General features: G+C 37.4%; 1 protein-coding gene across 2 annotated transcripts in view; it reads left to right on the top strand.

The window, feature by feature from the left end:
* dis3l2 (DIS3 like 3'-5' exoribonuclease 2) overlaps window positions 1–16,892 on the top strand; it is a 139,860-nt gene that overhangs the window by 23,863 nt on the left and 99,105 nt on the right. For both annotated transcript variants that reach the window (XM_059502248.1, XM_059502247.1), the window contains exons 3-5: window positions 9,693–9,829; window positions 15,231–15,284; window positions 16,195–16,296. In XM_059502248.1, the coding sequence (XP_059358231.1) occupies window positions 9,693–9,829; window positions 15,231–15,284; window positions 16,195–16,296 (293 nt within the window). The remainder of the gene's footprint in view (window positions 1–9,692; window positions 9,830–15,230; window positions 15,285–16,194; window positions 16,297–16,892) is intronic.

The following is a 16,892-nucleotide window of genomic DNA, read 5'->3' on the forward strand; positions in this document are numbered from 1 at the left end:
CAGGTGGAAGAAATACCGGTTAATAACGTTATTTTTACAAACGTTATTATTTGCCTATAATTTGCCTAATTATAATAATAATAATAATAATAATATAATAATGAAGTATAGCGTTTTCTTTACTCAAAAAGAAAAGGAAAAAATAGAGATCTAACGCTAAGTCACAGCCAATACAGCATCATCTTCTCTAGATTTTGGCCAAATGTAAGCTACTTAAAAAAAATTAAATAAAAAAAAAAATAATTCTATCAACACTTTAAAGACAAAGTATTTTTAAGATATTTAAAAATGTTTGCTGCATTGTTAAAAGAAAAAAAAAACACTTGTGTAAGATTGCGTTTTGAGAGTAAAAAAAAAGAGAAAAAGTTGCGGCTCACATCGCATTTTATTAGCCCTATTACTTCTGAAATAATGAAGGCTAAAATGCCTGTAGTCTAAAGCAAACCGTTTACAAACATTATAAAAACAGTTATTAGTTTATCTCTGTTTAGTTTAGGCTATAAAAACATCAATCCAAAAACAAATTAATTTAAGCAGAAGCTGATGACTACCGTTCTCATTCGGCATGAATCCAAATGTTTCCATGTTCCAGACGTATCTGGATGCTAAGATGTTATTTAATATAAAGAATATATAAAAAATAGTATATGCATCCGAAAGTAGAACTTTTATTCTTTTACAACTTTAATTCTAAGAATTATTTTGAGATTAATATAGCAAATGAAAAATGTTCAGCTTCTGGGAAATTTGAGAAACTCTGCTAGGCTATTTTAGTTCCCCTCACTCCACAACAAATCATTTCAATTAACAGTATTTAGAAAAGAACAAGAATTACAAATATAAGAAACTAGGAACTGCCTCACCTCCTTTTTGGTCTTAGGCCTAGGACAAGTTGCAATTGCTGCTGTCTTGTCAATTTGGGAATGCACCTGCCCATGACCCAAGTGGAAGCCCAGATACATTACCTCCACCTGCCCAACTTCGCACTTCTTCGGGTTGGCCGTTAGCCCTGCTTGTCTCAGCGCCCCAAGGACGGCCCTCAAATAGCGGCATAGGCAGCATGGGGCCGCAGAACCCTATCCATAAGGCACTGAAACGTGACTGGGGCCCTGAACAACGTGAACGGAAGCATCACAAATTGGTGTAATACAAACGGCGTGGTGAAGGCTGTTTTCTCTTTGGACAAGGGAGATAAGGGGATCTGCCAATATCCTTTCGTTAAGTCCAATATTGAATAAAATTGAGCCGTACCTAACCAATCAAGCAGCTCGTCAATCCACGCCATTGGATATGCGTCACATTTTGACACTGCGTTCACCCTTGTGATAGTCCACACAAAACTGCACTGAGCCATCTGTTTTAGGAACCAAGACTATCGGGCTCGCTCAGTCGCTGTGGGAGTCCTCAATTACTCCCGTCCCCAGCATTGCCTCTAATCCTGTCTGAACCACTTTTTTTTTTGTGTTCAGGTAATCTGTACAGCCAGCTGTGAACCAACACGCCGGGCTCTGTGTCAGTATGGTGCTGAATCAGATTGGTACGACCAGGCAGGGGCGAAAACACATCCGCAAACTCTAATTTTAACCATATGATGTCAGTGAGCTGCGAGGGTGAGAGGTGATCTCTCCCCGGGGCCAGGGCGAGTGATTTTTCTTTGTCGATCGCCTCTGGCCCGAGATCCTCCTCTCCGCTCACTGCCGCCGCAAGCAACACTGACTCCACCTCATTCCATTTTTTAAGGAGGTTGAGGTGATAGATTTGCCACGAATCGCCCCGTCTGTTCGTATTACTTCATAATTGAGATCTCCTAGTCACTATGTGACCTCAAAGGGCCCTTGCCACTTGGCTAACAATTTGGAGCTGGAGGTTGGTAGTAATACAAGCACTTTATGTATGGATGTAAACTCTCAAAGCTTAATACTCCTGTTATAAAGCCGGCTTTGCCTGCCCTGAGCCTGAAGCAAATTCTACATAGAGAGCCGCCCCAGTGTATCGAGTTTTGCTCTCAGATCCATTATGTACTGAATTTAGTTTTTGCTATCTGAGCGTCCGTTCTCCCAAGTTTCTTTTAGGACGTCTAAGACCCCACGGGGCTGTCGTCCATGAAGAAGCTCAAAGGGGGAAAACCCTGTGGAGGCTTGCGGGACCTCTCGCACAGTGAATAAGAAGGGTTCTAGCCTTCTGTCCCAATTTTTCGCATCGTATTGTATTTACGAATCATTGTTTTCAACGTGCGATTGAACTGTTTGACCAGCCCGTCCGTTTGTCAAGTCGCCTTTATTTATATAGCGCTTTAAACAAAATACATTGTGTCAAAGCAACTGAACAACATTCATTAGAAAAACAGTGTGTCAATAATGCAGAATGACACTAAAAGGCAGTTCATCATTGAATTCAGTGATGTCATCTCTGTCATATCTTGTGGGTGATAGACGCTGGTACACACTGATTTAATGGCCAATAATTCATACAATTTATTTAAAGTGCGTGACAAACGCGGTGCCCTGATCTGTGAGATTCCCACGTGGGAGATTAAACAAAAAAGGGCGTCTGCCACACTCTTCGCTGAGATGTTGAGCGCCACTGCTTCTGGATATCGTGTTGCATAGTTCACTATAACGCAAAGGGATGTCCCCGGGCCGACTGTTCTAATAGCCCAATGAGGTACATATGAATTTGTTCGAAGGGGACCTGCACCATAGGTAAAGGGCGCAATGGTGGGTTCATCAAACTGACATTCCCGACAAGACGCGCTCCATCTGCGCACGTTCTCGTGAATGCCCGGCTAAAAGAATCATGTCATTAGACAATTTAATGTTGCTGTCATCCCTAGATGCCCCGCCATTGGATTGCAATGCTCCATCTGGAAAAGCATTTCCCAATGGCTCTATTGTTCTATTAATTGGGTTGTATATTACTATGTTTTAGTGTATTGGGTCACTCGATACAACCTGTCTTTAATAATGGCAAAATATGGATTGGAGAGCACGTGGTCAGGTTTGAGGATCTGCCCGTCGATGGAACACATCTGTTCGAAAGCATGTTGTAGCGTTCCGTCTTGGGACTGTTCCAGGGGAAAGTCATTGCGACTGGAGAGGTTTAGCCACGCCAAGTTGCTCGTTTCCACTGAAACTGCCCCACTGGGTCCCGGCACTGTTTCTCCACCTTCTGCCGTCTCTTTTCCCCAGATGCATCCACTGTTAAACACCCCAATAACTGTTTAAAAGCTGGCTAATTGGTTCCCAAAATAAGCGGATGCCAGAGGCGCGGGCTAACTTCCACTTCCACACCATGCTTTTGACCCCTAAATTTGATGGATATGGCTTTTACGGGGTATTCCACTATATCCCCATGCACACACCTCACCTTAACCATGTGTATCCAATGGCCCGGATTGTATCAGGCTTTGATGGATGGGAGGTTTGGTTACAACCTGAATCCACCAATGCCTGATAGGTACCCCCCTTAATACTCACAGGTATTTGGTATAACCTGGCTTTATCGGGGGCGGCCTGTGAGTCGTCCGGGATCCAGACCAATGTCCCCAGCTCCATGACCGGGCATCGATCCACGAAATGGCCCTGATCCCTGCAACACCAACAGGCCAGCCCAGTCCTCCCCGTAACCCTAGTAGCAGGAAGTGGATCAAGGAATTGGCATGGGGAGGCAGTAGGAGCCTTGTCAAGCCCCTCTGGGTGAGGCGACCCCACTCCCCGGGTGGGGCCTCGTGACCCGGCTGCTGCCTCAGTTCCCATCCTCCAACGGGGAGCGGCCCTAGGTGGCCCAGCAAATCGGGTCCTGGGAACAGGAACGGGTTTAGGGGAAGGGAGGAGAGAGAGAGATGGATGGGAGGGTTTTTTTTTTTTGCTCTTGCTTCCACTAGCTTTTCACATAAAATACTCAAGGCATTGATGTTTGCCTACAAAACCACCACTGGCTCTGCCCCCCTTTACCTAAATTCATTGCTTCAGACTTATGTACCCTCTAGAAGCTTGCGTTCTGCAAGTGAATGTCGCTTGATTGTGCCATCCCAAAGAAGCACAGTCAGTTTCACACACGTTTAAATTAAATGTTCCCTCCTGTTGGAATGACCTGCCCAACTCAATCCGAGCAGCTGAATCCTTAGCCATCTTCAAGAATCGGCTTAAAACACATTTCTTCCATCTTTATTTGATCCTCTAACTTCAGCACTCACTATTCTAATTCTATTCATAAAAATAAAAATCTAACTAGATTTCTAACCTTTTTGTATTCTGTTTTCTTTTCATTTATTATACAATAAAAACAAAACAAATAAAGACCTCTAGCACTAGCTTGCTCTATTCTTTTTATATTCTGATTGTTTTCTTTTAATTAGTGGTGCTTGCCAAATTTCTCACATACTTATTCTTCTTATTTTTCTTCTGTACAAAATTTTGGTGCTTAACTCGTTTCGCAGCATTTGTCACAGACCCACAAAAGAGGTGCCAAATTGTGCGGCCTGTTGAGGAATGGTGTGCTACGACTTTCATAAGCGATCGGGCGTACAATGTTCATACACTCGGCAAAAAACGTCAAAAAAATCCCATAGACTTTGCATTGTGGCTAACTTTGACGGGTCATAGCCCTGAGAGAGAATTTCACAGAAACATGTGAATCACCACATTTGTAGAGGCTATCAAGCTGTGCGAGAACATACCCCGCAGTGGGGTATAAGTTGTTCCCCTGGGGTGCAACAGCCCCCCCAAAGTTGCCCCATAGACATACTATGGTGAAAGACAGCCCATTAAGCAGCATCTAAGATCACATCTTTTCCTACTATGGTAGTTTACATAGGAATTTTGCATTGAACATAACTCTGCATCACAGTGTCAGAGAGAGATGGGGGTGGGCTCTTTTTCTCAGCCAACCAATCAGACTCGGGATCATTATGAAGCTGTCAAGCCACGCCCTAACAATTATTTAGGGCACCCTAGCAACAGATGTTAAAAGGTTAGGTGTAAGCTCTACATTGGACTTAGTTACATCCAGCTTTCTGATGAATATCTAAAACTACGACTTGGCGCAGCTAAGCTTTAGTGTAGACTGTGCGCATCCTCGTGGACACAACGCTATTCGTGTTACTATGGTAACAACTTGAAATTACCGGCTCCAATTAATAGATGAAAAATGGCTGCTAAACCGAAAAGAAGAAAATTTAATTACTCAGATTATGAAACAAGAAAAATTATTTTACTCTTCAGTAGGTATGTGCATATTTTAGCAAACAAAACAATTCAGTAACAAATAAGAAAAAACACGACATCTGGCAAAAGATAACCGTGGCAGTAAATGAAGCTGAGGGTGGATTAGGAAACCAGACAGTCGAGGAAGTAAAAAAAAAAAAAAAAAAAAAAAAGGGAAAGATCTTCAGGGAGCCAGTAGAGACTCGAGTCTGCTCAAAGGGACCCCCTCCTAAAATCTCACCCTACAGCACGATTATAATTCCTGTTTTTGGAGACAACTCGCCAGCTTTTACTGGCCTAAAAGGCTATGACACTAGTGCCAGTAACAACACAGTAGATGTAATGGAAGAAAAGCAAGCTGAAGAGAATAGAAGTTTTTCTTCAATTTTCAAATAATTCGTCAGACGTTATGTTATAGGCTATAGAACTGTTTACACTGTGTACGGCGTAACCTACACAAATTTCTGAAGCAATTCATACATTAATAATGCATTAAAATTTTGCAGATAATCACAATCCGCTTTTAGCACCGCGGACAGCTCCAAAAAACATGACCGCATTACCTCCTCAAATGGCAAGGGAACCGGATCTTCAGGCTGTGTTATTGAAGAAAGAAATTAAGAGAGTGGAGATGGAGACAGAGAAGTAAAGGGTATAAAAGGAGAAGCTTGAGCTAGAGAAACGGAAACTTGCCTTAGAAATCCAGCTGTTAGAGCGAAAGGCCAGCTACACAATAGAGAATGACCGTGTGTTTTTGAACATCTGAATAATCCTATGAGAAATGTTCTGTATGTTTTAACCCCTTACTAGTCATGCCCCATTTTTCGGCATGGAGACAGAAATGATGACATACCCAAAATAAAAAGGTTTCTGCTCATGATTATTTCTGACTAGATACATAATCAACATATTCACAAAGCTGACACTTCAAAGTTTACTGTTCAACAATCAGAATTACCCAGACTGTTATGATAATAGAGATATATAAGCTCAAATAAAAATATTAAAAACATATTTTTTAAATGAAAAAAAAAATTATGTAGGGTATTATTTTAGAAACCTAGTGTAGCTAAAGCCACAAGTCTGCCAAAGCTTCAATTGAAACTTCATAATATAATCTGTAAAACTGTGAATTTTATGAAATCTTTTCTAAGGCCATGTAATGTGTGTTTTTAGAGAAGGCTAGATTGATTTATGGCACTTGTCATCTATGTAAGATCACATGTAAAGATGTCCTGTGTGCTCTGTCTGTGTGTTTTGCTCTGAAAACTCCCCCGTTCACGATTCTATTGTTCTCACCAAACGAGTCTTTCACACCTCCACCAGGTATGACACATTGTCAGCATTATTCTTTTATCATTATTCTTTTGTTTTTATTCCACCTTTATTAGCCTTTGTTGTGGTATTTCAATGTTTACAAAGACACCAAGCTACAATCTCGCTTTAATCTCTGTATGCATTTACCCCTTATTTATCAAAAGTCTTACTATAAAAATACAACAAAAAATTTTCTTACGACCTTACGTGAATTGTGACAAAAATGCATTATGAAGAAGAAATGCACCTGCTATTAGTAGCATTAGAACTAACGTTAGCATCAAACTACATCAGACAATTTCTGAAATTATTAGTAGACTTTTACTCAAAACTCACTTTAAACCCTGATCGAGTGTTTGTAATAACTTCCTTTTGCGATCACGGGTGGAATTTGGTCGTTTACTGTTGTAAAAATATGCTATTTATAGCCTTTTACATCACTACACAAGTTATTATTTCAGATGTACATTTTTTATAATTTCTAAAAAAAGTCCCAGATCTCAACAACATCTCATACCAAGCGTAACTATCGTAATCGCGGGTTGTTGTGGGCAGATATCAACCAGGAAGTGTACACGAACCATGTGACACGAAGTGACGCTGTCTGGTTTTGGGACTGTAAGGACCAATCAGAGTCTGTCTGAGCCACAGCTCGAGCACACACACCGAGACAGCACTGGGAGAGGCTATTTATCATAAGATCGCATAAATCAGTGGAAAATTAATAGAAATGACGATTCTGTCTGAAGAAATATGAAGTACACATCAGGAAATATATCCATATATCTTCGCAGATATGCATCTTTGGTCTTTAAATCCTTAATGACGCTGTTCGGTGAGTCTATGTGAACACAAACAAACCACTGCAGACATGACTCTGAGTGGTGAATTTCTATTCAAAATTTGGCATGACACAGATTTATTATTTTGCACTCCTGACATAAATTACTAAACTGTCACTGCAACAATGTTTTATCAAAACATTGGTCAAATATCGAAGCTACAGTCTTTAAACTTTCAAGTGATGCACAGTTTGTCCAGCTCAAGTAAGAGAGTGATGTTTAACGTGTTGTGAAAGTGAAACAATAATCTGGGGCCGTCGCCGATCTTTGAACGCAAAGGGGTTAAATCCCTCATTAAATCCTAAATACATCTTAAAAAAAAAAAAAAAAAAAAAAAAAAACCAAACTATATATATATATATATAAAATAATAAACTGCATCAGCCAATCTAGTTTGATTTAATAACACACACAATTTAATCAATAGCTATTTTTTTTCTTGCCAGTAATCATTATATACAGCTTTAGTTTATTTACTTTGCTTATGCTTTATGACAGTAGTAAAAAAAATGTAAAATGTTGAAATGTAAAATTTTTTTAAATGTGAAAAAATAAATACATAACTACAAAAATACATTTTTCTTTTTATACAATATAATATATGATCTTTATACGTTAGACCTACATTAGGACTATCTTTACAGGCCGAGTAAGTCTTATATCTTTGCAACAGAAAATCGTATAGACATGGGAGTAGGTTCTTTTCACTCATGGTATCAAACAGGAATTCCAACATGCTAGCCATACTAGCATTGAATAGCTACATGTTAATAGTGATTAGCTAAGTGCTAAATCACGTTAAGAACTATATAAAACTACAGTAATGATATTTGACAACTAGCAGCTGCATATCAATCACCTCAGATACCCTAGCAATCATCAAAAATACCATAGCAACCACCTCTAGTATCATAGTAACTGCATAGTAACACTCTAGCAACCACCCTAAGTACCATAGCAATGGCCCTAGCAACCACTCCGGGTACCTTAGCAACCATATAGCAACACCCTAGCAACCACCCCAAGTACCCTAGCAACCACTCCAATTACCCTAGCAACAACCCTAGCAACCACTCCAATTACCCCTAGAAACAACCCTGGGTACCTTTGCAACGGCCCTAGCAACCATATTGGGTACCCTAGCAACCACTCCAAGTACCAAAGCAACCGCATAGCAACACCCCGGCAACCACCCTAATTACCCTGGCATCAGCTACCATCCCAAGAACCAAAGCAACCGCCTGCCAACCAAACCAAGTAACCTAGTTACCGCATAGCAACACCCTAGCAACCACCCTGATGACCCTAGCACCCACACTGGATACCCTAGCAATGGCCCTATCAACCATCCTGGGTACCTTAGCAACCAACCCGAGTACCCTAGCAACCGCATAGCTACACCCTAGCAACCGCATAGCAACCAACCCAGGTACATTAGCAACCTCATAGCAGCACCTTAGTAACCATTCTAGTTTATTATATTATTTAAAAGCCCTTGCAATATGTACTATTTAAGCCAGGGGATCCCAAACTTTTTAGCCCACGACCCCCATGATAAATGCGCTGCTGCCCCGCTACCCTGCACCTTCTCCACCCCACCTGACACTGACGTAGTCTCGTAATGTCTGGGACAAAATTACAAATTGAATTAAAATATATATATAAGTGGCTGGTGAACTGGGAGAATAATAGATTAAACTTTAAAGTTACTTACACAATGTATATCTGATATGAATGTCACGTGTCTTATTATAATGCAAAAGGATTATTATTGTTTTTTTAGTACTTATATGTCTGAAACCTAAAATAAACAGTATGTGGTTGAAAACACTGAAAAGTGCGAGAGCACATTTGAATTTCACGTCATGCACTGACTGGTGTGATCGTACACTCATACACCGGGACCAGCCTAGACTGATCACATCTGTGTGATTGTATGTGCGATAAGGTTAAATTGCAACAAAAATATATAGGGCCTATATATTTTTTGCACTTTTTTGTTTATAGAAATCATCTCGCGACCCCTGCGCCGGGGTCCCGACCCCGACTTTGGGAACCACTGGTTTAAGCTATCTATTTAAGCTATCCGATACTTGTTATAGCACTTTTACATGTGCCAAAAGTTTGAAAAAAAAAAAACTCTAATATATACATGTCTTCAAATCTAATATACATGAGAAAACCTTGAAAAAAATAAATAAATAGTGTGACATACATGAACCGATTTAGTTTTACTCCAAATCTAAATTGACCTTTTTTTTTTTTTTTTCATGTGAGCTGCAGTTTTTTTTTTTTTTTTTTAATCTTTTGTTTTCCTTTCTTTTCACAGCGTCAAAAGAAAGCTTACCACAAAACAATAAAGATAAAGGCACCAAAGGTGGTAGAGGGTCTTGGAAGCAACTGTTTGAGCAGTACATGCACACAGAGGATGTTTCTGCAGGCCTGGAGAGAGGAGAACTCATAAAGGTAATTATAGTACATGTAAACCTATACTTCTTGGTAGGTAACGTTACAAGCCAAGCAATGACCATGTTCTGCAGTGTGACATACTTATTTTTTTTTAACCTTTTCAGTGGTGAGTTTAAAATATTCCAGCGGTCCAGCCAGAGTGTTTTTTTTTTTATTTTTATTTTATTTATTTTTTTTAGGACATTCCATTACTGTTTAAGGGTTGTCAAGTGGAACACCGTGTCTACAATAACACTATGAAAGATGGATCGCTTTTATTTAACTTTTCCTTTTTTTATTTAAAATATTCACAAACTTGCATACTATGTCACTTTTAAAATGAATTTGTCACACCATAGGACAGAAGTTTTTAAGCAAAAATAATTAAAAACAATTGTGACTATAGTGACTAACACCTAAAATATACAATTTACCTGAATTTTAACCCCAGGTATGGCACAGAACCCTTTTTTTAATCTTCCATGGAAATCAGATGATTAAACTTGGCTTTACAATATGCAACCAAACTTAATAACGAATTAAGAAAATCCTATACACATTAAAACCCATCTCAAAGTTAATTTTAAAGGGGTCATATGATGCAATTTGACATTTTTCCTTTCTCTTTGGAGTGTTACAAGCTCTTAGTGAATGAAGAAGAACTGTAAAGTTACAAAGACTAAAGTATCAAATCCAAAAAGATATTCTTTATCAAAGTTAAGACTTTGCCACGACCTGTCATGTCTACGTCACTATGTGGAAATATTTGCGCAATGCCGCCTAAATATTCATGCAAAGAAAGAAGGTGTGGTTTCAGTAGCTAAAAATTGCTAAACAATTATCCAGTATCCTTGTTTTATAATAAATATATGAAAATATCCTTAAAAACAAATGGTTTAAAGTTGTTATCAGATATATTTAGAATACAGTTGATCTCATTCCTTTACACTGGCCAGATAGTATTTCAGTTGTTTTAAACAATTCAAATTAAATGTATGCTGTTTTGCTGATGAACACCTTTTAGCTATTTTTAGTGGAATTTTTTTAATAAATATTTCCCATATTTATTGCAGTTTAAATACAATTGTCTGGTTCGGCAAGTCACAGACAAAGTATTTTAAAAAGGAAACGTGCAAATCTTACCGTTTTTATATCCTTAAAATATAGTGGTATTTTTCATTATGTTGTGGAGATGCATTAACACGACATCAACACCTCCATGCAGCTGTGTTGCAATTGTACCGTAAGCTATTATCATTGGTCCTGTAGCCTACTGGACAATGGATCGTTCGACCTCTGAATCCAGCAGTGTCCACCATAATATCGAAGTACCGTATTTTTCGGACTATAAGTCGCACCAGTCCAAAAATACATCATGACGAGGAAAAAAAACATACAGTTTGGAAACATTACTATTTTTAATGTTTTTGAAAGAAGTTTCTTCTGCTCATCAAGCCTGCATTTATTTGATTAAAAATACAGAAAAATACAGTAATATTGTGAGATATTATTACAACTTAAAATAATAGTTTTCTATTTGAATGTACTTTAAAAAAATAATTTATTCATGTGATGCAAAGCTGAATTTTCAGCATCATTACTCCAGCCTTCAGTGTCACATGTAACATCCAGTCTATCACATGATCATTTAGAAATCATTCTAATATTCTGATTTATTCTGAGTGATGGAAACCGTTCTGCTGTCTAATATATTTGATTAATAAAAGGTTAAAAAGAACTGCATTTATTCAAAATAAAAATAAATTCTAATATATATTCTAATAATATTTTTTCTTTACCATCACTTTTTATCAATTTAACACATCCTTGCTGAATAAAAGTATCGATTTTATTTAAAAAAAAAAAAAATAAATAAAGAAAAAAAATTACTGACCCCAAATTACAGACCAGTAGTGTATATTGTTATGTAAATATTTATATTTTAAAAACATAGCTTCTTTTTTTTTTTTTTTTTTGTTCTTTTACTTTTTATTCATCAAAGTATCCTAAAAAAAAGTATCACATGTTCATCATATTAGAATGATTTCTAAAGGATCATGTGATAATGATCCTAAAAATTCAGCTTTGCATCACAGAAATAAAGTATAATACATTTTAAAACAATTATTTTAAATTGTAATATATCACAATATTAATTTTTTTTTCTGTATTTTTGATCAAATAAATGAAGGCTTGATGAGCAGAAGAAACTTCTTTCAAAAACATTAAAAATAGTAATGTTTCCAAACTTTTGGTCTGTACTGTAAGTCGCACTGGACTACAAGTCACATTTATTTTGAACCAAGAGAAAACATTACTGTCTACAGCCTCTCACGGCTGTAGGCGGTAAAGTTTTATCTTGGTTCATGTCAAATTAATTTTGATAAGTCGCACCTGACTATAAGTCGCAGGACCAGCCAAACTATGAAAAAATGTGACTTATAGTCCAGAAAATACGGTAAGTGCGCATCATTGATCATTGTGCTTGCTAAAATATTTATCATAACATGTGATCTGTAGTTTAGTTTAAAGATTAATTATTGTGCACCTATAGCACTCCTCGCTGTCATTAAAACATACCATACCACTGGAAAATTATGTAGCCTATTGTTAATAAAATGATGCATTTGTTTTTTGTAAAATTGTGCGTGCGTGCATGTGTAAGAGGGAGACAGGGTCGCACAGTGGAGTCAGCTGTCTTAACCGTCTGTGACTTGTGTACTACAAACACATACAAGCTTCATTGCTGTGTCTGTCACACCACTCTGTTCCCCTTTGTGGGGAAGTCATGGCCTGGTGGTTACAGAATCAGACTCCCAATCGAAGGGTTGTGGGTTCGAGTCCCGGGCCGGCAGGAATTGTGGGTGGGGGGAGTGCATGTACAGTTCTCTCACCACCCTCAATACCACGACTGAGGTGCCCTTGAGCAAGGCACCGAACCCCCAACTGCTACCCGGGCGCCGCAGCATAAATGGCTGCCCACTGCTCCGGGTGTGTGTTCACAGTGTGTGTGTGTGTGTTCACTGCTCTGTGTGTGTGCACTTCGGATGGGTTAAATGCAGAGCACAAATTCTGAGTATGGGTTACCATACTTGGCCGAATGTCACTTCACTTCACTTCCCTTTCAGGCTTGAACTGATGGTAAAACTAAGGACATTATTAACTGTCATTACATTTATTTTGAAAGATGAAGCAAATCGATTATGGAAAAGGGTGTTACATTTCCGACATGCTTGCAGTGTACGGCCAATCACAATGCACTGGGTCAGTTGGCCAATCAGAACAGACTGCGCTTGTCGGAAAGAGGGACTTTGTAGAAATCTACACGTTTGAGAGAGGCGGGGCATAGAGGCCCTACAATAATGTACAGTATTTGAAAAATAAGGTTTTTTGAACATTAAAGCACGTCAACATATTTTGTTACACCAAATATGCAAAATAATGATCTTTAAAGCATCATATGACCCCTTTAACATTTTGGAACAGGCACATTATTGCAAAATTCATACATGGAATTAGGGATAGACCGAATGTTTGGCAACTTAAATTAATCAAAGAACAAGTGAAAAGACTGAATAAATTATACCAAAATATTTTGGTGATGTTCTCAAATAGTGACAAGCATAGAGTGAGAGGCATGCACTATTTACAGAGAATGAATGAATGACTTCATTGTCTTTGTACAAGTTCAACAAAATTGAATGCAGTCCTTTGGGTGCATAAAAATCAATAATCTAATTAATAGTACACAGATGACAGGATCTGTGACACATTACACACAGAAGACGTCTCACAATCAACAGTCAGTTACATGACATTCAATATTGCACATAGTAATCAGTTAAGTTATTACAGTATTCAAAACCAGATATGGCTTGGCATATCAACTATTAATCTTACAATCAACAGAGTTGAACACTGTCTACAACACACATGGTGTTGTTTAGTTGCACAAATGCAGTGTGTTCACTTTAGTGGAAGCATTTAAAAGTGTCAAGAGAAAGATACAAAAATCATTACAAGCACTGACAGAGAGACTGTTTAGTGCTGCATCACATGTCTTCAATGAGAAGAGGAAGGGGTGGTTGTTGCTGAGGACTCTATGATGATTGAGATTGTTCAGTGCACAAGCTTCTGGCGCTATTTGCTTTTTAGCCAGGGTTCAAATCCAAAGTGAGTGGAAAATCTGTGCTGAAATGGTGTTACTCCTCAGTTTCTCAGTAACATTTTTACGAATTTGTACAAGGCATGGAAGTGACAGTGTGATATGTGACAAACATCTTCCCAAATTCGTAATAAGAATAATTTATGAACCTGCTTTTGTCAACAAAGAAGCTCTAAGAACTTCCTGTGGGTTTCTGCCAAAATAAAAGCTGAGAAAAAGCAAGAACTCCTTAAACATTCATAAATGTTATTGTAATTTTACTGTTGTTCTGTAAAATAAAAAAAGACCATAATAATGATAATAATTACAACAGCTCTATTAGTACATTATAACATTCACAGTGTTCAAATTGGGATCTATATTTTCTAATGTTTTAGAAATGTTTGTTTCTTCTGCTCAGCAAGCCTTCATTTATTTGTACAGTAAATAATACAAGTTAATACTACAGTAATATTGTGAAATATTATAATTACAAATGTTTTGTATGTGAATATATAGTAAAATGTAATTGATTACTGTGATCAAAGCTGAATTTTCAGCTTATTTACTAAGTTTCCATGCACAATTTTTGGTTCAATCGGACTGAATTCAATACGATTGATGAATCTGATTGTAATGTTTACATGAACACTAAATAAAGTGATTGGGTTGATGTATGTGTTTTTGTCAAAAGCTTCAAATCTTGAAAAATTTTTTACGTCATTAACATTGGCTGGTATAAGTCTTTTAGTCCCTATATTTTGTTTTTCTCAGTGACCTTTTTGTTCCCACAATCAAAATAATATAAGCAGGTAAATACATTAATTAAAAACACAAATTTGTTCAGATAACAAAAGGGGACAATATTGCAATTCCTTACTGGCCTGCTCCACAAAAAATATACAAAATCCAAAAAATATTTATGGATGATAATTGAAGGCAGATTCAATTTTCATAAAAATGCTTATGCCCAGACAGTTTAATTATCAATTCTATGTCTTATGTATATATATATATATATATATATATATATATATATATATATATATATATATATATATATATATATATTTACTATATTTGGGTTACTTCTCAAGCATTGTTTTCATGTAACATGCTACTTTTTTAATATTTCAAAATAAAAATAATAAGTGTACTTTTTATTATTATACATGGCTTATTATGGTCACTTATTCTCTAGCGATACAATCTCAAAATGGACAACTATTTAAGCATTTGGCATATTTTAAATATTTAAATGTTATTCTCTTTAAGGGAGTACTGAGAATAAACCCTAAGAAGTACAAGGAAGCTTTTGTCCCGTCTCCTGTGAGTATTTTTCACCCTTGCACATACTATTGAACATATACAGTGTACCCTTAAGTTAAACATACTATTGAACATTGAGTTGTGGTCAGAATTTTTAGTGGAACAATTCTCCTCGCCATGGATTTTCTCAACCCCCTCTAATTAAACCTCTGCCACTCCAATTTTAATTTTATTTTATTTATTTTGTATTATTATGTAAGCTCAAAAGAGTAAACAATGGGGAAGGTACGGAGCCCCGCACGTCACCTGTAGGAGAAAAAAAAATCAATCCGTGGCGACGGTTTTGCAATCCGTCCCCTCAGTTTATAAACCGTACTCACTAATTCATAAACTGTTCCCTCGGTTTAACAAACAGTGCACACAAATTCCCAATCCGTGTGCTCAGATTTTGTAAACCGTACCCTCAGTTTTTGAATCCGTACCCACAAATTCATAATCCGTGCGCACGGATTCAAAAACTGAGGGTACGGTTTACAAAATCTGAGCGTACGGTTTGTTAATCCGTGGGCACGATTTGTTAAACCGAGTGAACGGTTTATGAATTCGTGATTACAGTTTATAAACTGAGGGGACGGATTGCAAAATCGTCGCCACGGATTGATTTTTTTTCTCCTACAGGTGACGTGCGGGGCTCCGTAGGAAGGTTTTTTTTTTTTTCTTTGTTTTTTTTTCTTTTTTCCACCTTCACCGCCTTCAGCCTTTGCTTATGTTTACCAAGGGTGGCAAATAGTTCTGACCACAACACAAATAGTTGTTAGCATAATCATGATTCTAATTCAAAAGTAACTGACCAGTTTTTTTAGTCGTGGTTGTTGCTTTGTCATTGTCCTAATTCTGATTAGGTGTAACTCATTTGATGCAAATTGTAATTTTAATTGTGAATCGTATGTAATGGATTTCTTTGGTACAGGATGGGTCAGCTGATATCTTTCTGGATGGGATTGCAGCTCGTAACAGGGCTCTCAATGGAGATGTTGTTGTGGTGAAAGTCCTCCCACCTGAACAGTGGAAGGTACTTTATCAAAATGTACTTATTTGATCATTTTTAGTGCTCTCTACCCATCTATACGTGACTTCCTGATAGGGATTAAAACTTCTGGAGCAGAAAAATCTATTGCCCTCATGACTAATAGTTATGGCTAATTAAAGTCGACATGTAACGGATATAAGGGAAACAGGTCAATTTAGCTCAAAGGGAATCATTTAAGATTTTTGGAAATTTGAACAGAATCACTGTTTCACGGCTGATCACTGAGACGCCCTGCGATTCACTGAACGAGCCGTTTAACATCAAATCTGCGCTGGATATTAATATCCAAAGTATAGTGAAAACACTATCAATTAGCACAGTAACAAGATCGGCAGTTTAAGACATTAACTTGTAAGCACAAAACACAAGATACTTCTCTTTTCAATATGAATAAGGCTTTATCAGACAGTGTCAACTGTCTGTCAATTCTACAACCCGAATTCCGGAAAAGTTGGGACGTTTTTTAAATTTTAATAAAATGAAAACTAAAAGACTTTCAAATCACATGAGCCAATATTTTATTCACAATAGAACATAGATAACATAGCAAATGTTTAAACTGAGAAAGTTTACAATTT

Source organism: Carassius carassius, chromosome 20 (assembly GCF_963082965.1).
Source record: "Carassius carassius chromosome 20, fCarCar2.1, whole genome shotgun sequence".
Classification (NCBI taxonomy): Eukaryota; Metazoa; Chordata; class Actinopteri; order Cypriniformes; family Cyprinidae; genus Carassius; species Carassius carassius.